The 22908-nt window shown below is 41.8% G+C and overlaps 3 protein-coding genes and 1 long non-coding RNA gene across 5 annotated transcripts in view; 2 read left to right on the forward strand and 2 right to left on the reverse strand.

Annotated features, from left to right (window-relative positions):
- Positions 1-11075: 11075 nt before the first annotated feature.
- On the forward strand, positions 11076-12251 carry BORCS6 (BLOC-1 related complex subunit 6). The gene is made up of 3 exons (XM_017172479.3): positions 11076-11568; positions 11627-12059; positions 12117-12251. Exons 1-3 carry the CDS (start codon positions 11172-11174, stop codon positions 12160-12162), a joined length of 876 nt encoding a protein of 291 aa, XP_017027968.1. The 5' UTR covers positions 11076-11171; the 3' UTR covers positions 12163-12251.
- Cypl (peptidyl-prolyl cis-trans isomerase-like 1 Cypl) lies at positions 12238-12960 on the reverse strand. The gene is made up of 2 exons (XM_017172498.3): positions 12777-12960; positions 12238-12719 (listed from the first exon to the last, which is right to left on the reverse strand). The coding sequence occupies exons 1-2, from the start codon at positions 12857-12859 to the stop codon at positions 12272-12274; spliced, it is 531 nt and encodes a 176-aa protein (XP_017027987.1). The 5' UTR covers positions 12860-12960; the 3' UTR covers positions 12238-12271.
- Positions 12961-13080: 120 nt separating this feature from the next.
- Hipk (Homeodomain interacting protein kinase) overlaps positions 13081-22908 on the forward strand; it is a 37126-nt gene continuing 27298 nt past the window's right edge. For both annotated transcript variants that reach the window (XM_070285675.1, XM_017172467.3), the window contains exons 1-2: positions 13081-13380; positions 18829-19477. In XM_070285675.1, the coding sequence (XP_070141776.1) occupies positions 19171-19477 (307 nt within the window). In that variant the 5' untranslated portion in view covers positions 13081-13380; positions 18829-19170. The remainder of the gene's footprint in view (positions 13381-18828; positions 19478-22908) is intronic.
- On the reverse strand, positions 18763-21988 carry LOC138928517 (uncharacterized). The gene is made up of 2 exons (XR_011444934.1): positions 21222-21988; positions 18763-21150 (listed from the first exon to the last, which is right to left on the reverse strand). It is a non-coding gene; the product is annotated as an uncharacterized lncRNA (long non-coding RNA).

Raw genomic sequence — 22908 nt, forward strand, 5'->3', positions numbered from 1 at the left:
ACAAAAGAGCCTATAAAACAGGAAAGTTGAAAGTGAGGAAAGGAGAAGGAGCTTTCTAGTTAATTCTAATTATAATTCTAATAAATTATCATTATTATAAATCATTGTCATTATTACTATTATTATTATTTCCTTTTTTTTTTGTCTGCGTTTTGCGTTTTCGTTTTCCTATTTGCCCTATAAAGAAATGTATAAGACTTGAGCTAATTGCGAAACCCCAATTAAAAAATGAACGAATTTTGAATTTGATTTAATTATTATTTAGTTTTGAGCAGATTAAACGGATTTCCAACCACAAGTCTTATATTTAAGACAGACTGGGGAGAAGTTTCTAAAACTTGCGCGCGCGTATTAGTTAAATTCTGTAATTGTCGGAAGTTGAAAGGAAAAGAGCGCCCACTGCTAGACCACCCCCATCCCTATATCTTAAGTAGAGCTACAAAAGCATAATGAAATGTTGAAAGAAAGCAAAAAAATACATAAATGTACATACATATCGCCCCTGTGGGGGCGTGGCAGCGGCTAACAGCTGGCCGCTGACAGTTGTCGATATATAAATCTAAATCTAAAATTAAATTTGTTTATGTAACTCCCAAGTAAATTATTTTTGCTAACCATTAGGTAAATTAAATATAAAGCAAAGTTTATAAAGTTGCAAACAACACACATACACCCCGCATACACACACATAAGTATACAATTAATTAAATTAAACGAAAATCTTTCGATTTATTACGAGAAAAATGAGGAGAGAAGAGCTACTAATAGTGAGAGAAAAACGTGTAAAATAAATATTTAAACAAATTATATATATATACAAACATATTTATATATATATATATTATAACTAGATATAAATAATAAAAAGCATAAAGAAGAGCTAAGCAAAAGAAAATAAACACATACATATATATATATATGTATGTATATATATGTATATTTTATGTATAAGTATATATATATATACATATATGCGTAAAAGCATTTGTCAAAAATGCAGAAATGCAAAAAAGAACGAGCGAAAAGAGAACGTATCATTACAACAAAGAAAACAGAAAATATTAAAGAAAATACAAAAACATTTTCAAAAAAAAACAAAATTACCATGAAATTTGTTTTTATTTCCCAATTTTCTTTCAGTTACAAAAACAATTGGCTTTTTAATTCATCTCAAGCCGGGCTCCAGTGCAGTGATGTCATTTTCTTCTGAGCTTTTTGCTCAGGTGGATTAACAAAAAATAAAAAAAGGGATTCCATTAGGATAAAGCTAGCAAAGAGCTGATTTTAAGAAAATATGTTTGTTTTTTTTTTTATTTTAAAATCTAACATATTGGCAATGACAGCGGGGTACTCTACCAATTCTAGAGATCGCAAAGAAGAGCATTGAGTGAAATTAAAACTGATAAACATTGACAAATAACTTTTAATTCAAATTTGGCGAATAAACTAAAAGTTAAATTGGAATACCTTTTAATCTGTGAGGTTTATTTTAAAGATTGGCATTTATGAGTAATATATTTTTCAATACCTTTCGTTTGATGTTCATATAAGGTGCTTCTTTGAATATGCATATTTGCAAGATATATCAATCTATTTACTACCCTAAGAATGGCTTTTTATACCCTTGCAGGGTATTATAATTTCAGTCGGAAGTTTGCAACGAATTTAAGGAGACATTTCCGACACTACAAAGTATATACATATATTCTTGATTTGCATCAACAGTCGAGTCGATCTAGCCGTTTTCTACGCAAACTAGTTCCTCAGTTTTATTTATTTTAAAGCTATCTGAATAAAACTTTGCATATAGTCGTCTGAATACTCTCACTGCTACATATGTCGGAACGGGCCGGATCGGCCGACTATATCATATAGCTGCCATACAAATGATCAACAAATTTTTTGAAAAAAAATTATAACTTGGCTGTTTTTCAAAATATTTTCATTATTTTTGAGATATTGTCATTTTTTATTATTTCAGAATTTCGGTTTTAATTTTATGAAAATCAGACGACTATATCTTATAGATGCCAGCGGGAAATTAATAGAAAAAATTATAACTTCGTTGTTTTCAAACGTATTTTCATCTACTCTGAGATATGAGTTTTTTTATTATTTCATAATTTTGGTATACATTTTATGAAAATCGGACAACTATATCATATAGCTCCCATAGAAACAATCGGTATATGTAGAGAAAATGTAAAGCTGTAACTGTCAAACTGTAAACATAATAAGTATAGGTAAAATGTAATGAAATTCTGTTTTGTGAGTGTTTTTAGCATTATAATTTATGATATAAATATGAAAACCAATCTGCAAGGGTATACAAACTTCGGCGTAGCTTCCTTTCTTGTTTTCTATGAAATACTCTCAACAGTTTCTGGGCATTCATCTTGTAGCTTGTTTCGGACCATGACGCATTTTCGGGCTAAAACCTCTGGCCTCCGGTTAAAATTAAAATCTATCATAACTAAGCCAAAAATTCATTAATTTCGATTCGGAAAGCAGTTTTGTGTTAGTTTTCATTAATTTAAAAAAAACTGCATACCAAATTTAAAATTTTAAGAAATCAAAATTTTTGGTCATTTTTGAGAATTTTAATGATGTAACCCCTTATCAAATTTCGCAAAAATGGCCAAAAAATCGATTTCTTCCGGACATGTCTAGAAAGATTTGCCTGTTGATGCTGATCAAGAATATATACGGTTTATGGGGTCGGAAATGATTCCTTGACTTAGAAAAATATTATTTTGTATTATAAAATCTTACTTTTTATACCCTTGCAGGGTATTATAATTTCAGTCAGAAGTTTGCAACGCAGTGAAGGAGACGTTTCCGACCCCATAAAGTATACATATATACTTTTGATCAGCATCAACAGCCGAGTCGATCTAGCCATGTCCGTCTGTCTGTCTGTCCGTCTGTCTGTTTCTACGCAAACTAGTCCCTCAGTTTTAAAGCTATCTGAATGAAACTTTGCATATAGTCTTCTATATACTCTCACTGATATATATGTCGGAACGGGCCGGATCGGACGACTATATCATATAGCTGCCATACAAATGTTCGATAAATTTTTAGAAAAATAATTATAACTTTGCTGTTTTTAAACGGTTTTGCATAATTTTATATATGGCCATTTTATATTATTTCAGAATTTTGGTAAAAATTTTATGAAAAATAAAATGTATTTTTAAATTTCGCTATCCCTGGTCAATTAAGTGGGATAGTGTCTAATCCAATTCTAAAATTCAGTGCTTTGATGCGAGGCATCTCGGAGCTTTTGTTTGTAAGTCTCTTTTGGCACCGTTAATGTATGTTTTTCCTCGAATACACAACCCAAATTTAGGTGTGGACTTTTGAATGAAGTTTTTTAATATAAGTAAATATCGATACTGTTGCGATATAAATTAAAAATACCAAACACAATTAAATTATTATATTAACATTAAAAAAAATTTCCTAAAAAAGCTGAAATTTCCGCTGCCCGCTGTTTTAAAATTTTTCCTGCAATCACACTTAAAAAAAAGCTTAATTTGACGGGAAAAAGGGGGAATTGACATCACTGCTCTAGTGACCCAGGATCCTTAGCTCTCGCCCACCCGTTCCCTTAACCCACTACCATATTGTAGAATATATAGAATACATGAGAACTTACCAATAGGTTTCGACAAGAAATGTAAACTAATTACCGGAGAAAATAGTCATGAAGAACTACTAGATTTTTTATTTATCTGTTATCGGAACACACCCAGTTGCGATCATACATATGTATTTATAACAACAAATGTTAATTTTTCTTTGTTTAGAAATCGACAAAAATCCATATAAGCTCTAATTTCATAAGATAATTCTACTATTGGCTGTTTTTACAGAGCTAATTTACTTTCTACGTTGCTATAAAAAAGCTGATTTACTTGTTAGTAAATATTATTATTTTTATTATTAAAAATTATCTTTTGGAAAATATGGCCTTGCTTTGAATTCTTAGCGTAAAAACATTATTTTAAGCAATACGTTTTTGATTAGCGTACAGAGCAGTCAAGTGTTAGGAAATAAATTCACCAAAACCCGATTTCACGTACAGGAAAATTTTAATTGAACCAAAAACTTTACGAAAAAAGTGCCTAGTGAACCAGTAGAATTTTAGGTAAAAATGAATAACAAAAAAATATAAAAAAAATCTCATCAGTATTTGAATTATTTCACATGCGCCAGGGCCATAGTATACTATTGTTTTTAAATAGGTTATAGATCTGTGCAAGATTTTAATGATTTTTCGAAAGTTTAATTAGGAAATTATACATTTGGCCATATATTTTGATTTAAAATTGTAACTTTCGTACGTTAAAAAATGCATAACCTTCGATAACAGGTGACTGGCTTCACAGATATTAAAGCAGGCGGACAGTTTACATTAATATTTATGCAAATGTACACAACCTAGTTAAAAATGTATATTGATTAACAAGGAGAGTTCGATCTCTAGGGGTGCTAGACTGAGTTATATAAGAGGAAAAGGCCTAATCGAGAATTCTTACACGTAAACGTAATTCAATTACCTTGCAAAGTATCAAATACTCCAACTAGTTTGCATCTATGTAAACACTGTACATATAGTAATATACTCCAAGTACGATATACTACTACGACTAAACATATACATACATATATATATTTACATATATAGAGTTAAGGAAAGTATGACAAGTAAAATTGGATACACATTTTGACATCATACAGAACAAATGCCACATTAAAAAACTACGGCATTGCCGAAAAGTAAACCTACAAATGAAGTGATCATATAAATATAGATCCTACAGATCACTCTACTTGTTGGTCTGACTCCATCTATAAAGGATTTTGACTGCATCGTTGTATTTTTGCTGCACAAGAAAACCAGAACCTTGAACCACAATATAAAATAGAAAACATAAAAACCGAAGATCCATTCGCGCTTTTAAAAAATTGACCCGAAAACAAAAACATCAAAAGTAACACGACTTAAAACCAGGCACTGTTTGTTAATTCAAAAATTGGATGTGAGAGTTGTAGAAAAACTAAGGGAGGTGAAATGTGAAGTGTTGGTTGAAATAAAAGTATCGAACAAGCGAAAGAGAGAAAAAGCAAACGTTTCTTTTATTTAAACTTCATATTATTTAAGCTTAGCTAAAGCGCCGGAATTGATATAAAGGTGTTGTATACGTTGTCTGCGAACATCGATATTTCTTGGCGTGCGATATTCATCGGTGGGTCTCGGCAGAATGCGAGCTCTTCTCCAGCTCTCGCTATCGACGCGCCTCCTACTCGGCGTAACATATTGAACAAACTACGTAACGATCGTAATAAAACGTAAAGACTAAAAAAGTGCCAAAAAGTTAAAAAATCAACATTTTTACGATTTTTTTTAATTTCTGAGAGGAAATTAAACTGAAATCGTCCCTTCATTTTTGGAGAGGAGCCGCTCTTGGGGAGCCCATTAAAAACCCCCAGCGAATGGCAGACTGTTCAGCGGAGGGAATCCACTAAACGACGTGCCCCAGCTGCTGCAGAAGCGGCAACTAAAGCCAAGGCAAGCAAGCCGCATTCGCCAAACAAATTTGCGCCGCTTGCCCAAGTTGACCTTACGCAGGACATGGACTGCGAGGAGGAAGATGTCGACGTGGAGGGCATCTCCTCTGAAACGGTGCAAGAGGCTGCTGCCACTCAGCTAGCTGCCAAGCCGTCCCAATATATATTTTTCTGTGTGTTCTGCTCTACATAATTTTTAATAAATTAAAAAATGGCGAGCAATAAAACGAATACATCTCTACACGACTTGCTGAATGATTTTGAGAACAACCGAGCAGCAAATCAGATCCCGAAACCTCAAATTGAGATTCAATCTCAAATTGTAAGACCAGCAATGACGACAACAATGACGAGCTGCACCACAACGACGACATCAACCATCTCCGCGACCACTCTGACTACCCTTAACACTGGTTTAAGGGTATCGACGGTCCAAATCGACAAAGAACTACCGTCAACTTCCAGACAGGCAATGGAACAGATGAAGCAGCGCAAACAGGTCAGCAAAGGACACCTGGAAAAGGCTTCTACAAACAAAAAGAGTGCGCTCCGCAGCAAAGCGTTGAGCAATCTCAATACGGAGCAAGCTATAGATGCTCTAAAAGCCGCAGCCCTTCCCCAATGGAGAGGAGCCGCTCCTGTGGAGCCCGTTCAAAACCCACAGCCGAGCTGGCAGACTGTCCAGCGGAGGGAACCTGCAAAACGACGTGCCACAATTGCTGCTGAAGCGGCAACAAAAGCAAAGGCAAGCAAGCAGCAATCGCCTAACAAGTTTGCGCTGCTTGATCAAGTGGACCTGACGCAGGACATGGACTGCGAGGATGAGGATGTCGACGTAGAGGACATCTCCACGGAATCCGAGCAGGAGGCTGCTGCCACCCAGCCAGCTGCCAAGCCCGCTGCCAAGCCGAGGCCGATCACCGTCCCCAACGTGAACAATGTTGAGGCGATGGAAAAGGCGCTCCTCATGGAAGTTGATGCGGATGGCTTTGAGCTCCGCACTGCCAGAACTGGAGATCTGTCATATCACGAGGTACCTGACGAAAAACAACGTGGTATACACGCACTTCTGTCTGAAGGAAGATAGAAGCTACAGGTTGGTAGTTAAAAACCTGGCAAGCACCACCCCTCAGAACTTCATAACTCTGGAGTTCCACAAGCTGGGTCACACCGTGGTCAATGCTTACAACCCTCCGCCCAGACTTCGACGTCAAGAAGGTCAGGAGGAGCAGGCCAAGCAAAACATTTGGTTTGTTGACCTTAAACAGGCCCCTAACAATAAGGAGGCCTTGCAGATCACCAAGCTTGGCAGGCATCGAGTATCTGTCGAGCTTAAGAACGACACAAACCGGTTGAAGCAGTGTTTTAGGTGCTATGGCTTCAATCACACCAAAAACTACTGCTCGAAGCAGCCAGCCTGTGGCAGATGTGGCGAAGACCAATGGACCGGCTCGCAGGCGTGCAAAGCCACCACAGTTGCAGACCTTAGGTGCGCCAACTGCGGCGAAAACCATGCGGCGTATGACAAAAAATGTCGCATTTTTGCCATTAAGCTCAAAGGAGTCCTTCCGAAGTCTGCACAGCCGCAGAAAGGCCCGGCGAGAGATGCCCGCGGCCGGATGGCGACAGCACCCACAGCCATGCTCCAACCTGGCGTCTCCTACGCTCGCAGGGCGGGAGAGCACCAACGCCAACAAGCAGCGGCTACGAGCGCCAACGTAACGCCTCCTGGACTGAGGCACTACGGTTACGATCTGCACAACGACTTCCCGGAGCTAGGAAGCCGAGGGAGATCTCGCCAGGCCCCCCTACCACAGAACAAGGACCCGGACTGGGACATGTCCAGGATTGTGGAGATGCTGTGCACCCTGAAACGCACGGTGGACCAGCTGGCAAGCTCCCTAGCCACGATCTCTCTGGTGGTGAGAGATCTCCAAAGCGGTATGTCCAGCAATCGTGGGTACCCTTAAGGTGGGTATCTGGAATGCCAGGAGTCTCCTTGCCAACCGGGAGGAGCTCCTGGTGTACCTCTCAAGGCACAGCATTGATATCATGCTTGTGTCTGAGACCCACCTTAAGCCAGGAGTATTCTGCAGTATCCCTGGATATACCGTACACCGAGCCGACTTCCCTGGCAGGACAGTGAGAGGAGGAGCAGCCATCCTTGCCAGAGTTGGCCTCAGATACTACCCGCACAACCCCATCTCGCTCGGGCGCATGCAAATGGCGGCGATCACGCTTAACTGCTGCTTCGGAGACATAGACGTGGCGGCAGTCTACCTGCCCCCTCGTTTTACCTGGTCCTGTAATGGTTTCGAGGATCTGCTCAACACCAGCCTATCTCCGCCATTATAGGTGGAGATTTCAACGCCAAGCACCGCAACTGGGGCAGCTTCAGAGCCGACCGAAGAGGCGCAGCGTTTGTGGAGGCCCTGGAAGCCACAAATGCGGAAGTACTCGCCACTGGAAAGCCGACCTGCTTCCCATGCAACGGCAGAACCCCTTCTGCGTTGGACTTCGCCGTGCTTAAAGGTCTCCAAGGTTGTAGGATGACTATAGATGAGTCCTTTGAGCTCAGCTCGGACCACATCCCCATTATAGTCAGCCTACACCTGCCAGGTAGTGCATACGAGATGAGAAGAACGCTCTTGCCCCCGGGATCAGACATTAGGGTGTTCAGGAGAACGCTTGATGACTCCATAAACCTCAATATGGACATCAACTCAGCCGAGGATGTAGATGACGCCACCACCCTCCTGGACTCCAAAATCAAGGCTGCAGCAGAGCTCGCCGCGCCTCCGGAAGGAAGCAGTCGCATGGTGCCCCGCTCTCCTCTTCCACCGGACATCAGGGCCTTGATTGACCTAAAACACAGGCTCCGGAGGGAATACGCAAGGACGCACGAAGCCAGGGTGTTGCGAGTGTACCGCAGGCTTGCTCACCGCGTCAGGAGGATGCTGCAACAGCTGCGACAGGAGCGCATGGACAGGGAGCTGGAGGAGGCTACGCCGAACAAGGACACCGACTACGCGCTGTGGAAGCTTGCGGGCCAGAACAAGCGACAAGCTACCCCTAAGTTCCCTGTCAAAAAAGCAGACGGAAACTGGGCGAGGACACCTTTGGACCGAGCGGAAGCCTTCGCGGAAAGTCTCGAGGAACGCTTTACCCCGTTTGCCACATCCTCAAAGGACAGGACGGAAAAGGTCCGAGCATCTCTGGAGACACCACATCAAATGGCGCCTCCCATCGCACCGATCCTGCTCACGGAAGTGCAGGCCAGGATCAGGAAGCTGAAGAACCGGAAGTCGCCAGGAGCGGATGGCATTTCCAGTAGAGTTGCTAAACTCCTTCCGGTCAAGGCACTTCTCTTCCTGGTCCTAGTCTACAATGCCGCACTGCGACTTGGACACTTCCCGGCCTCATGGAAGAAAGCAAACGTGGTGATGCTGCACAAGAAGGGGAAGACCTGCAACGATGTGGCTAGTTACAGGCAAATCAGTCTCCTTCCCACGTTCGCTAAGGTGTTCGAGAGGTGTCTACTGGACAGGATGCTGCGATTACCCCAGATCATCGAGGCGATACCGAAGCATCAATTCGGTTTCCTCAAAGGCCATGGCACCCCAGAACAGCTCCAACGAGTTGTTGACTTCATTGTCGAGGGGTTCCAGAGGAAGCAGTATGTTGTGGCTGCCTTCCTGGACATCCAGCAGGCCTTTGACAGGGTCTGGCATGAAGGGCTTCTGTCCAAAATCAAAAAACTCCTGCCACCACAGCTATATGAGGTTATCTGTAGCTACCTCATTGACAGGACCTTCCAAGTGGTTCAGGATGGAGTGGCCTCTACCAGGAGGATACGAGCTGGCGTTTCACAAGGAAGCGTGCTGGGGCCTACGCTCTACAACCTTTTCGCCCACGATGCGCCGCTGCATCTTAGCTCAGAGAGCACATGTGTTGCCACGTACGCAGACGACACCGCAGTACTGGCCAGGTCAAGCTGCATCTACAGTGCGACGGACAAACTCCAGCTACTTCTCAAGAAGTTTGAAAACTGGGCTTGTAGATGGAATGTGGCCATCAACACAGACAAGTGTGCGGTGGTCACATTCACCCTGCGGAGAGGCACTTGCCGATCGACGATCGACTGATATCCCTAGGGCTGTGGCCCGCCTTATATAGAGCCCTGGCGGGGTTTAGTGTGACCCAGATGACGATCGGTATGTCCGATAACCGGTCATCGACGACTCGTGAGTCCAGGGAGTTGGGCAACTGAGTCCATGATGGAACTGGTTCCTTAAACCGGATGACTCCCAAATGAACCGAAGTTTGAACCCGAGAATTTGTGAGTTGTTTTTGGGCGAAGAGAGGCTTAAGAAAAAAAAGGCACTTCTTCCTGGGTGGCCACAGGTTTTTATACCCGAATAGAATTTAAAAACACACATAACTGCCAGCCGTAAAGAAATACGAAATACTACAATTACCCCAAAACATTGCGAGCGGTAAAAAAAAATGCCGCAAAAACTGAGTGAAGGAAAAATAACTTAATTTAAATAACCATGTCACACACAAATAATTAATGTAGTTTAAGTCGTATTTATTCAGCAAACATATTAATTTAAAGCATTCAGTTATTGAAAACATAGTACTCGTCATACAATTATTTATTAGTATTTATTAAATTATTTATTTATATATATCTATGTTTAATGATCCCTGTGAAAGTCCTTCGCTACCGTTGGTAGGATGTCTCCATGTTATAATTTAAGAGAAATAATGAAAATACAGTGAAGTGGTAAAATGAAGTCAGAGTAGACATTCGTGTTGGGGGGGATACGATGAATGGAGCAGATATGATCCACTACTGGAATTTTGGGAGATGTGTCGGAGGATGCACTCATGGTTGGGAGGGACTCCAAGGACTACGGATGAGCCAGTTAGTCCAGTCCAGAGGTTCCAAAATCCGTTGCAAAAATGTTAGCCGTTGTCCAAGTTTAAAATTCCGTTTTGTTTTTTTTGTTGTTCCCCTCCTTGAGAGAGACTTTGCCTAGCCGGCAACGAACGCGCGAAAAGCAGGACATAACAATATTGATAACTTTGGCTCCTTATTGTTTCTATTATTATTCCTATTCTGTATCCAAGTCTATTGGTCCGGGTCACAACAGTATTGAAATAATGTAAATCAAAAACCGTATTTGTTTTTGTAAAAAAAGATATTTATTATTATTTATTAATGTTCATTAATAAATTTATAGCATTATTTAACAAATTTCGTTTTTTCCAAGGAAAATAACAAAAATACAGAGATTTAAAAAAAGCTCTAAAATAGACAGCTCATAAATTACGCCATTTTTAGAACTTGCGGAAAAAAATGGCAAGTGCGCCATTTTGTTTTGTTTTCTGCCATTTTGTTTTGTTTTTCGCCAGAGCGTCCAGTGTTGTATAGTTTCAGCCAGATATACTTAAAAATAGCTATGCAAACCGGTTTTATACTCTTTCCGTGCTCCGGTCACTCTAATTCTAGAAAAGTTTGTTTTGGTTTCACGAACCTCTTTGTTTTTGATTGGATTGGGATTCCTAGCCCCCAAACAGCATCCACCATGTCCCACCGCCACCAGGACATTCCCATTCGGCCACGCTACGGTTACGTGGACGAGGAGACTGGCCCGGACAATCGGCAGCGGTCAGGAGGAGCTGGAGCCGGAACTGGGGGACAGACCACACCCGCGTCCTCGTACACTGAGATTCCGTTTCTGGCCCAGTATCCGGGCGCAGTGCCGGAGAACGTGCTGCAGGATCTCACGCCAACGGCAGCCCCCGAGAATCCCCTGCCCGGGAACAGTGGCGAGAGCTACGTGAACCTGGACTCTGGCGCGGAGGATGGAGAGGATGAGGAGCTGGATCCCGAGGGGGAGGAGGAGGAGGACAATAGCAACACGAACAGCAACTCCAAGGACAGCTCGGCGGGGGAAGTGCAGCGCAGAGCGGAGACTAGTAGTATGCCTGTGGAGCACCACAGATGCGAATGTATCCTGACCGGTTTCACTCTTTCCAGACCTTCCCTACGAACTGGAGGGCGCCAGCGACTCCGACGGCATGCGTCACTTTGTGGCCCACGATCTGGAGGCCAAGCTCCGCGAGGGTTACTCCTCGGAGCACACTACACCGTCCACCTCTGTGGCCCCGGGTATCACGCGTCGCTTTCTGCAGTCGCGCAACGTGCCCGAGGTCGATGGCAGTGTGCTGAGCGACATTGAGCTGGAGGCCCAGTATCTGGCCAGCTCGGTGGACAACCTGCTGGAGAATTTGGGCAACCTGCTGCACTCCATCTCCTCGATCACCGCCGACAACGTGGAGGTGCACAGAAGTGCGGTCAACAAGCTGACCGACACCCTGGACGCGAACATCAAGTGCCAGTACCAGCTGCTGGCCAAGGCCGAGGAGATAACAAAGTCGATGAAGCCCACGGAGCAGCTGGGACAGCGAATGTGAGTAGGAACCCCTTCCAGAGACTGGTTATACGATCTATCTTTTCCCACCCGCAGCAGGGAGATCAAGCGACTGGTGGACATGCTGGACAGCACCATGTAGACGCGATAATCCCCCGATCTGTGCAATCAGAGAAGATCTTAGTGTTTCTAGTCATTCCGCAAAATAAAAGTTAAGTTCAAGTTCTCAAACGATAAGTGACTTTAATCGCTCACAGCTTCTCCACCTTCGCCTTGATTATCCTCAGCGGATCCACGGGCCGGTCGTTCTTGTCCGTTTCCACCATTCCTATCCGCTTGACTACCTCCATGCCGGTGTACACTCGCCCGAAGATCGTGTGCTTCCCGTCCAGCCATTGCGTGGGCGACAGGGTGATGAAGAACTGGGAGCCATTCGTGTCCGGCCCCGAGTTGGCCATGGAGAGGATGCCGGCGCCAGTGTGCTTCAGGTCGCCGTGCAGCTCGTCGCCGAACTCCGCGCCGTAGATGGAGGTGCCTCCCCTGCCCGTGCCCGTGGGATCGCCGCCCTGGATCATGAAGTCCCTGATGATCCTGTGGAACACCACGTTATTGTAGTAGCCGCGCCGGGACAGCTCGGCAAAGTTCCGGCAGGTGTTTGGCGCATGTTTCCAGTACAATTCCACAGTGATTTCGCCCATGCTGCGCGGTAAACAAACATTTAATGTTTATAACAAATAGTGCAGAAATCAGTGTTACCTCGTTTCCAGAGTCACAAAGTGCGGTTGCCAGGCCTTGTCCGGAATGCCCACAGAGTTACCGGCATCAGTTAGGGACAGCATTTCAATAAAGTTAAGTAAAAAATGCAATTTGTTTAATGTTTACAAGCGGTGCTGAGTGACCACACTCAAATAAATAAAACAATATATCCGGTGGGGTCACACTTGATGGTTGTGATAGGCGCTAATCGATATTATTATCGATGTTTCCTCAGCAGTCTGGCAACGCTGTGGGAAAAATATCGATATATTGATATTTCGATGTATATTATCAGCCCTATAAATTTTCATTTGGTCACACTGGTATTCGCGGTTCGGTTGGGAAAACAGTGAAAACTGAAAACGGCGTTTTCCTTCGTCTGGCTCTCAGCGCGAAGAAGAAAAAAGAAAATTCCGTTTGCGGAGGTCGCGTCGCGCGCGCTTAGCAGTTTTTCCGAAATAAAAACTAACGACGCGGACAAGAAAACATCAGAAGGTGTTTTGCGAGTGCGTGAGTGAGAAAACGCGACAGAAATATAGCCATGGCGAGTGTTTTTTTATAAGCAAGAATTTCCACGACACCAAATCGTCAATGAAGCTAAGAAGTAAGCAAAATGTGAAAAGCAATATTCAATTACCACGTCCCGTGTGCCAGTGTGTGTGTGGCGTGTGTTTTTTGTTGTGTTTGCTGAGCGAACAAGGAGAAGAAGCAGAGAGAAGAGAAACTCTCGAAAATGAATTAAAAACGATGAACTCAAAGTAGCGCACGTATTGTGTGTGTGTGTGTGTGTGTTGTGTGTGCTTGTGTGCGTGCGGGTGTGAGTGAGAAAAAGCAAAGCAAATGAAATAGACGGAGAAAAACAATATTCAATTGCATCTTTAACTTGTTTCTCCTATGGAACTTGTGTTTTTCGACTGCCCTTTGTTATTAACAATTCGTTTCACAGGGTGCTTCGGTTAAAAATTAACGGCCTTTGCTGGGGGTGTTTCCTCTCTGTGTCTTTTCCATATGGGAAAACAGAAACATTTTCCCAGTGTTTTCCTAGCATGCGGGTGCGGGTGCATCTTTTGACCCTTCCCCTGTCCAATGTGTCCCTTTTAAGCTCCTTACGAAGGATGTTTTGTGATGAAATTCCCCAGCTAAAAGGTGCCTTCATTTGACGAATTTTAAACAATGTAACCAATATATAGAGAATCTTTATATTTATAGTTATATTATATGAATTTAATAGATATGAAGATACAATACTAATAGATATGAAGATACAATATTCATCTAATAGATATGAAGATACAATATTTATCTAAACGGGAACTATAGATATTAGGAGATAATATTTATAGTCTTATTTGCAAGATTTAAAACAAATTACTGAATTTTTTTCTGTTAGAAACGTTTAAAACTATTGAAAGCATACATGTGAACCATTATTTTTGTAGACCTCAAATATAAACAAATTTAATATATGAAATTAGTAACTATTTAGGGCGTGTAATATTAACGAATACTCAATGAAATTAACAAAACTGTACGTTTTTAACAATTTAAACTTTCCAAATCTGCACGCTTGGGGACTTTTTTGATTCGCTTGGGGTTCCTTTATTGTTTGGGATTTATCGCCAACTCTTTTTCTTCCTTTGCTCTTTGCATTTATCAAAACAAAATGAAAACAACAACAGCTCGCAAACGGAAATCACTCCTTATACTCCGCCCCCTTTCGCTCTTTCCTGCCTTTGCTCTCTCTTTAGCCCTCTTCATGTCCTGCTGTGCCGCTGCGTCATCATAATCATCAACTTCAACTCGGCATTTGTCGACACATCAAAGAAACCGCCGCCGGCTGCTCGCGCTCTCTCTCTCTTTCTGTTATCCGCTCTCAGGACAAATAGAGAGCGAGAGAGCTAAAACGTCCTGGCTCATTCATGCAAGGATACCGAAAAAAAGAGATGGAGAGATGTTGAGGGTTTTTTATGTAAATCATTTAAAGGGAAATTGTTGCACAACTTAAACGAGGCAAGGGAAAGGAGGTGTATAACTGCTTGTGGGTTTTCCCAGCTTGTCCCCCATTTCTTCCTTTCCCTCACTTTGGCAGCTGTCAATTAGAGCTTACAAGAAAAGACAAAAACCATTGGCGCTTCCATATGTTTTGTGCGCTCCTCCCACGATCTTCCACACCCCTAGCCATGCTTTTCCTGCTTCCCTCGATTCCGAACCCCTTCACCCAACAGCTGTTTGGAAAGTTTACCAAACGAGATTACTAGAGTGGGGTGGGGGAAATGGAGCAGTAAGGGGCGGTAGCTTTATTGGCCTGTAATTGATGCTCAGGCTGCCAACCATATTGCTGATTGAATTGCGGCGTTGATGCTCCGGGGACAGGGACGCAAGTCGTAGGAGATGTGGAAAATCGGGGAAAATAGAGCTGCCTGCTGACGTTGGCACTAAACCAGTTTCAGCGTAAACCTAATCGAGTCTTCTTGTGGGAAACCCCCGCGGTGGGGTCCACAGACTCGTAGAACTCGTAGCATCCTGCTGAGAGAGCTCAATGGCAAACCCCAAAAAATCTATCTATGATTTAGTTTAGGATAAAGGGAGCTTTTGTGTGTTACTTTAAAGTTTAAACAAAGGTTTCGTGCTCGACTCTACTGCTACTAGTCCATCTCGCTGGAATGTTTAGCATCTAGCAATATAAATGGGGATCGTTTTTAATTTAGATTTTATCTTCAACCACCTTTATAAAATTTAAATTTAGGAATAAATCGAAAGGAGTTGTTAAGTCTCCTCTTATCCTTATTTCCATATCTAATCATATCTTGCCACATTTTTCTTTGGCTTCCCTGCCTATTGTTAAAGTTTCCAATGAATTATTACCCCATTTTACCTTGCCATCTTGGAACCGCTTTCCTTTTGTTAACCCAAATTCGATCAAATTATTCAGTTGTGCGTTGGAAACCATATGTTTTTCTTTGATCCTTTGCAGAGAAACCAAAGTTTTGTACCGGCTGTCACCTCTCGACCCTTTCGCATTTCTTATTCAAAATTGAGGGAGGGTGAAACTATAACAGTTCCTTGGTAAAGCTAAAAATATGTTGCACACACACACTCGTAGCTATTTTCACATCTTGTGTTCTAAAAGTGTGTGTGTGTGTAATTAAGTCTGCCCACGACGCAACTTTTGCCTTTGCGTCTCTCTTTTTTTGCCCCGGCGGCTATCCAACCACTTTGGCCCATTCGCACCTCAACCTCAACCCTCTCGCAGCACAAAAAACTATTTCGCAAGGTGCCCCTTTTGCCGGTTCTCATCTAGTAACCCCCAACCCCCTGACGCCTCGGGTTTCTGCTGCCGACGCAAATCCTTACGTGTCAAATGGGGAGACCCCTTTTCCTCACACCGTTGTTGGGTGGCGCTTGAGGTGGCGACATCCACGTAAGCAATCAAGCCAAGAGCGAGCCTTTCGACCATGGGAATACCCCTGGAAAAAAGGTTTCTTTTCAGAGCTCCTTCATTAATTGTATTAAAGTTTTGCGACATATTCTATATATATTTTTCGCACCCTTTAGCAGAATTACAAGGGAAACCAAAAATTAGTACAAAAAGCTGCTTAGAAACCGGTTCTCTGTTGTCCTTTTAGATTCCCTAGTAGACCACATGCATACCTCTGGTATCCTTCTGGGTAGCAAATGAAGGAAAAACCAAAACAACAACCATGGCGAAAGAAAGCAAAAATAATTTCGCGATTTGTCCCCCGGGCAGAGCTTTAAAAAAAAGTCGCAGATTGAGCGGCAACACGGCGAGAAGAGTGTGGCGGTGAGAAAGGAAGTGCGATAGAGGGAGAAAGAGAGCCTGGGGCTTGCGCAGACGCCGGCCGAAGAGTGGCGCTGGCTGGCTCTCTTCTTTTTCCGGCTCTGTGGCAACAAAGTTTCGGGTCTTGGCATCAGAGTCTCCACAAAAGGCTTCGCGAGCAGACGTTGCACGCCCCAAATGGCAGCTATATAGCTTAGCACACACAGAAGCTAAGCCACCGAAGAAAGTACACTCTGAAGAAAGCCGCCGCCGTCGCCGTCGCCGACGACGAAGGGAACCAAAAAAAAATATATACACTGGGGTATATATGGAAGCTGCGAAAAGAGGTGCAAAAGAAATTAAAATGCATAAATAAACACCTGGCAGGTGTTTGTGTCCGTGTTTGTGTGTTTCTGTGCGGTGAAATATTACGAAAGAAAACCTTTTATGTTTTGCAATTTTCCTACGAACAAATCAGCCAACAGCCAAACATAAATATTAATTTCGGTTACACCCAAAAATGGGATGATGATGATGGACAATAACAACAACAACAGCAACAAGAAGCTGTGGAAACTTGTTTTATGCCCGGTTTCACCTTCTTCTTCTTCTTCTGCCTTGTTTTGACGTCTGCGCCGGGACGGCGACGCTGGCAACGCTGCTGACGTCGACGTTGTTAACTAAATGTCGTCGTATTAGTCAAGAGCCTAAAGAGTGTGTGTGCCTGTGGCTATACCTAGTACTTACTAAGAGTCTTCTTCAAGAAACCTATAAAAGTCCGAGGCAGAAATTGGGAAACAAGTCTTATTTTTTCCGTATTACCTATAGCCATTGCCTTGTAAATGCCACTTTAAGTTCAATTTTAAGAGAACCTTAAAGTATTTTCTAGTTTTTCCTCAGATTGCATAGTCTATTGGCTAATTAACAATCCAATAGTGTCTCTACTATAGATATTTCTTATAGATTAGCAAGGTTCGACGCAATAAAAGGCACTAAAGTATTTTATAATAGAAAATATATCTGGTTATAGCTTTGGGTTAACTTAGTTGCAAAGTATCCTTTTAAGGGGTATCTGTTTTAGGCCCTGTTGGGGGCCCAGCAGCAGCTGCAATTCAAAAATCCATTCAATAACACACACTCTGTCCCGCTCACACTCCATTAATAGCTTTGGAACCGGCTTTTTGTTTGCTTTAATTTGGTCGTTATTCTTTTTTGATGTTTTTCGGGTTTTGTTGGTAACGAAAGTTGCCAATTAGGTTCAATTTCGAGGGCTTTGTAGAATATTTTTTAGCAAAGTGCGTAGAAAAAGAGTTTGGCTGTGTATGTGTAAATGTGTATCCGTGTGAGCCAGAAGTTCGTGTGTACGTGTTGGGTCGCTGTTTTCGTGCCTGTGTACAATGGGCCAAGTGCGTAATCTCAAAAATGTGTTTTTTATTGTTGTTTGTTTTGTTCGCTCTCTTTTGTGGTTCTCTTTATTATTATTGTTTTTTTTTTCGACACCCAAATTTTGTTTTCGCCCTCCGCTCGCTTTTCTTGTTTTTATAGTTTGTGCCTCTCTATCTTCCACTCAGCTTTTTGCGTAGTTTAAATGCTGATTCAAGCGAAAAGGCATATTAAATTACAGTGATCACTGACAGTGGTCTGCTTGTTTACCGAAATAATAATACACTCATAAAATATTTTTCTGTAATTAAGAAAAATCGTCTTAAAAATTGTCCTCAAACTAAGAAAATTCCTCTACAATTAAAAACACGGATTTTATGAACTTAAGACAAGGTTAGGTAGTAAAGACGACATCATAAAAAAAATGTTTTCTGGAAAATTTAACTTCATTTTTGTTTTTAAATCAAGAAAAATGGATTTAATTTGAAAAAAAAGTTTCTCTGTTTAACAACAAGTACAAAGTATCTAAATTCTTAATTTTATATCTATATTATATTTGCAAAATTGTTTTTTTATTTTAAAAAGTTTTTCTTTAGGGTAAAATTTTATTAAATTCAAGAAAACAATTTATTAATGTAGCAGTCTCCCAGCGAATCACCTCTGTTGTCTGATAATAATTTATTTTTGCCTGTTCCTTGGACAACAACATATATATTTGAATGGAAAATTTCCTAAAACTAATTAAACTAAAAATGTGGGCAAAGGTGGGCGAGTGTGTCTGCGAGTGTGTTGATGTTTTTAGGTGATTTATTTTGGATGCCAGTCTTTAATCAGTAAAACTGTATTTATTTCTTAAAACTAATCGCATTTCCCTTTCCATTTTCTTTTCAGATTGTCTTTTAATTTGGTATAAATTGTATTTGTCTTGAAATAATTAATATTACTGTAAATATATCTATTCTACGTATCGAGTTTTACGCGGAAAGTTGAAAATAATGAAAATATAAGCATACATAATAAGTTAAATAGAATTTTGCAAGAGATCCCTCGAAATTCGTCAGTGAAATCGTTGCATTTTCTTGTACAAACAACACGTGTAGTTTGTAAGAAGCCGGAACCAAGCGAAACGGAAGGAAAACGGAGCGGAACGCAAATAAATGAAGAAACTCAAATGACAGCCAACTGAGTGCAAGGACGAGAGCAGACCACGCCGGAGCGGGATAGCGTGCGCCAATGAAAACGTCCCAACAGACGAGAGCGTCCGATTTCGTTGACTACGCCGACGTTGCCGGAGGAGGAGTTGGAGTTGGGCTTCCAGGATCAGCATCAGCAGGTTCGGTAGCGCGATCGGTATCGGGTTTCGGTGCGATACTAGGAGCGGGACTGTCGGCTAGAGCGGTGTCCTTCTACGGCTGTGATCTAACGGTAACGGCATCCGCGGACGGTTCGCGTCATCAGCAGCAGCAGCAGCAACTCCTGCAGCGGCAACTTGCAACATCATCGGAAGCGTCCGCAAAAAGCAAGCGAAAGCGTCAAACAGGTGAGTTATGAAAAGATTAAGTTTAAGAAGTTTACAGACTGAGTCTTAAACTTTTGCTTTTGTTGGAAATTTCATAAAAAAAGATTTTTTCGAAAAGATCCTACTGAGTTACCAAATCAGGTCAATAAATTAGACTTTTCTTCTGATCAAAATTTCTATAAGGAACAGATGAATCACTCGAAATAAGTTCAATTTTCTTTGCCTTTGATTGCACTCTGTTGCTGTGATGGTACTCATCGATTATTGTGACAATCGCTTGATTTGCTTGAGTTATCGTTATCACACACGCGCTGTGGCAAATAAACTGTTGTTATTAATACATATACTAGGCGCAATATTTATTATTATTGGTTGCCGTGCCATAATGCTGCTGCTTCTTCTTGCATGAACCTTATCGCCCTGTTTGCCCTGCTCTCCCGCACTCCCCCCACCCGTCGCGGTGTTCCTTTTCATTGTTGATTATCACAATAGACGCCATGGCAACTTTTTTTGTACGCGGGCGAGAAGGAGAGTAGCGATAATTCTCATGGTTTGTCGCCGTTTTCTCCTTCCGTTGATTTGTTGTATTTTGTATTTTTGGGTTTGCGTGGACATTCCCAGACTGTGTTTTTTTCCGTGCTGGATCCGATTGCGTTTGAATGCCCGAACATGTCGTCAGTCTCGGCAAAGAAAAATCCCTCTAAATTCGTGTTGATATTTTCATAGCCCTTAACTTTTTGGCTGCCTTACTTTATTCGCTTACTTTTGGGTTTTATTACTATTATGAGTTATAGCCTGATATCTCACACATACACAAGGCCGCTTCGTATTTCCCAAGCCAATTCTACGGCGCTCATTGAAAATTCCATCGGACGCAATTGCCACCCCAATTGTCTCCCAATCGAGCTCCTCCCTTGCCTCCTCCTATGCTTCTCCAGCTTTGTGCTTTCTGTGTGTTTCTCCTTCGTTCGTTCGGTTTATTTATTTTTCGCTTATTGCGACTTATAAAAATATTTCTGTTGTTGTTTGCGCTTTCCATTCGCTCGCTTTTCGCTTCTCGCTTGTTGTCGTCATCTCAGTTCTGGAATATTTTTTATTGCTCTCTTTTTATTTCTATCTTTTCTGATAATTTTGCCCTCTAATTTTTTTGTTTTCCCCCTCTCTGCGAATTGTTTATCTCTGCTTCTGGTTTGGTCGTGTTTGGCTTGACACAAAACGAGATAATATTTTTACATATTTTTTTTTGCCCTTTCTTGGGCTCTCCTGATAAGCCCACTTTTTTAATAAGATTCTTCTAATTTTCGTTGGTTTGTTGACGAATACTTTTGCCAGAGATAGGGGTATTTATATGACCATATATGGATTTTCCGACAGTTGTTTGTTTATTTTTATTTCCATTATCTTATCGACCGGAACAGTTGGAAATTAATTTCAGGCAAAGATAGTGGAGACAACAATGTTAATGCAATTGGATTAATATAGTTTGGGAGGCCTTGTTTCAATATTAATTCATAATTAAATTTTTCGTAATTTCCATTCAAATGTAATGGGAATGAAGGATACTCTAGAGTGAAATTATTTGGCAACATTTCTTTATCAAATAATAATTCTCTCATGCTCGTTACTGAGCTTTTATTGTTAACTTGCTTCTACATTGCAGGCATGACATGGAAAAATGTTTCAGGAGTCCTGATCTGATTTGGTAAATTGGTAATTTTGATGAAGTAACCTATTGTAGACTTACTACAGCTTTAAATGTACTTACATATGTGAGATTGAGCTCAGCTTTCTTCTCTCAGCCTGCATTATTCTCACCTTGTGCCCTCACATTCTGCCATCATTAACTTCTCCCTCAGCATTCTCGACTTCCTCTGTGGTTCTTCTCCGCCTTCTTTCTTCAGTCTCTCTATGCTTTCCGTCGATCGGCGGCTTCAAAAGTTTCCGCTTACTTTGTTGCCTTTTCAATATATTGTTGTACTCGTACTTTCGCCCATAAATCTCCGTCGGTTACTAATAATTTCAGTTGAGAGTGCGCCCAGACCTCACAGAAGATTTCTTCCTCCATGCCCGGCTCACCTCGCTTTACCCCTGGAAATATCGGATTGAGTTTTGAGTTTGAGTGGGAAGGATTGGAAGGAAAGGAGCTTAGGCAGCTGCGCGCTATCCAACCCAGCCGGTCTCCTATCTCTGGCTGCCCTCTCTTTCTTCTGCCCCTCTTTCTCCAGCGTCTGCCTGTCTGTCTGTCTGTGTAGGCGTTCTTCTCTTTCGCAATTTCTCCTACATCCACAAGACCATAACTGGAGCTCCTTCTCCGGTTTCCTTAAAGCTTCAAGGAGGTAGGGATGTAATAAATTAAAGAAATTCTTTCAGAGTCTATGTAACTGTGAGGGTGCTTTAAGTCATAGGACATTTAAGTCCAGAGCTCTAATTTTTACAGCTTCTCGTTTTTCTTGGAGCTGCTTTAATAACGAGAATCTTTCACTTTGGTGCTTCCCTTTCTCTGCCGTGGCGATGCTTTGCAACGTGACACCGTTATTCTATACGCCAGAGATGGCAGCGTGAGGCGTGTGCTTATTAAAGGTGTGATTTTGGGCTGATACAGATACAGATACAGATACAGATGACAGGTAATATAAGGGAAAACCAGTAGTCGGTAACCCGGTTCTTGAAGCGCTACCTAGAAAGCGTTGTGGAGCATAATCTCCGAACAGGTTCCACACACAGAGACGTCTGTGTCTGGGTTCCCGAAAAACAGGTTCCACAGACCTCGAAACTCGCACTCCGGGAACACCAGACTCCCAAAAAGAAAATTGGTACACGCGTGCATCTCTCATTAAAACCCAGACGCGCGTTTCCTCCTAAACTCCCCTCTCGTCTTGGCATCCAATTCCCCTACCTTTCCCTCCCTGCAACTTATTGTAGTTTTTGGCTTTGTCGCTCTCGTTTTGGTTATGCGATACGTTAATGGCATCGTTGTGTGGGTGTTGATTTTTTTTCGGTGTTTCACACAGAAAATAAAAAGCCCAAGAAGGTTTCTTCAAAGATATTCTACCATATTCAGCCCACGCATAGAGGTAAAATATACATCCATATGGTAAACGGGGGAGAAATGGGTGAACGAGCGGACCAAAGCTCACTTCTGTCAGCTTCATTCCTTATTTATTAATTTGAATTTATATTACTTTCAATTCGTACAATTTTTTAAGTAATCTTAAAGATGAGCTATCTGCTAACAAAATTCTTATAGGCTTAATTAAGATTGATGCTTTCCTGATGATGCATTAGCAGGCGAAACGATTTAGCCAAGTCAGTTTGTCCGTTGATCGTTTGTCGATCTGTCTTTTGGACACCTAGATATCAGAGACTAAGAATTAAGAGCTATCTACTGGGAACATTTTAGACGTTTTCAACGAGTTAGTTTTAAGATTAGTCCACAGCCATTACAGATATTT

This window comes from Drosophila kikkawai, chromosome 3L, assembly GCF_030179895.1.
Source record: "Drosophila kikkawai strain 14028-0561.14 chromosome 3L, DkikHiC1v2, whole genome shotgun sequence".
Lineage (NCBI taxonomy): Eukaryota > Metazoa > Arthropoda > Insecta > Diptera > Drosophilidae > Drosophila > Drosophila kikkawai.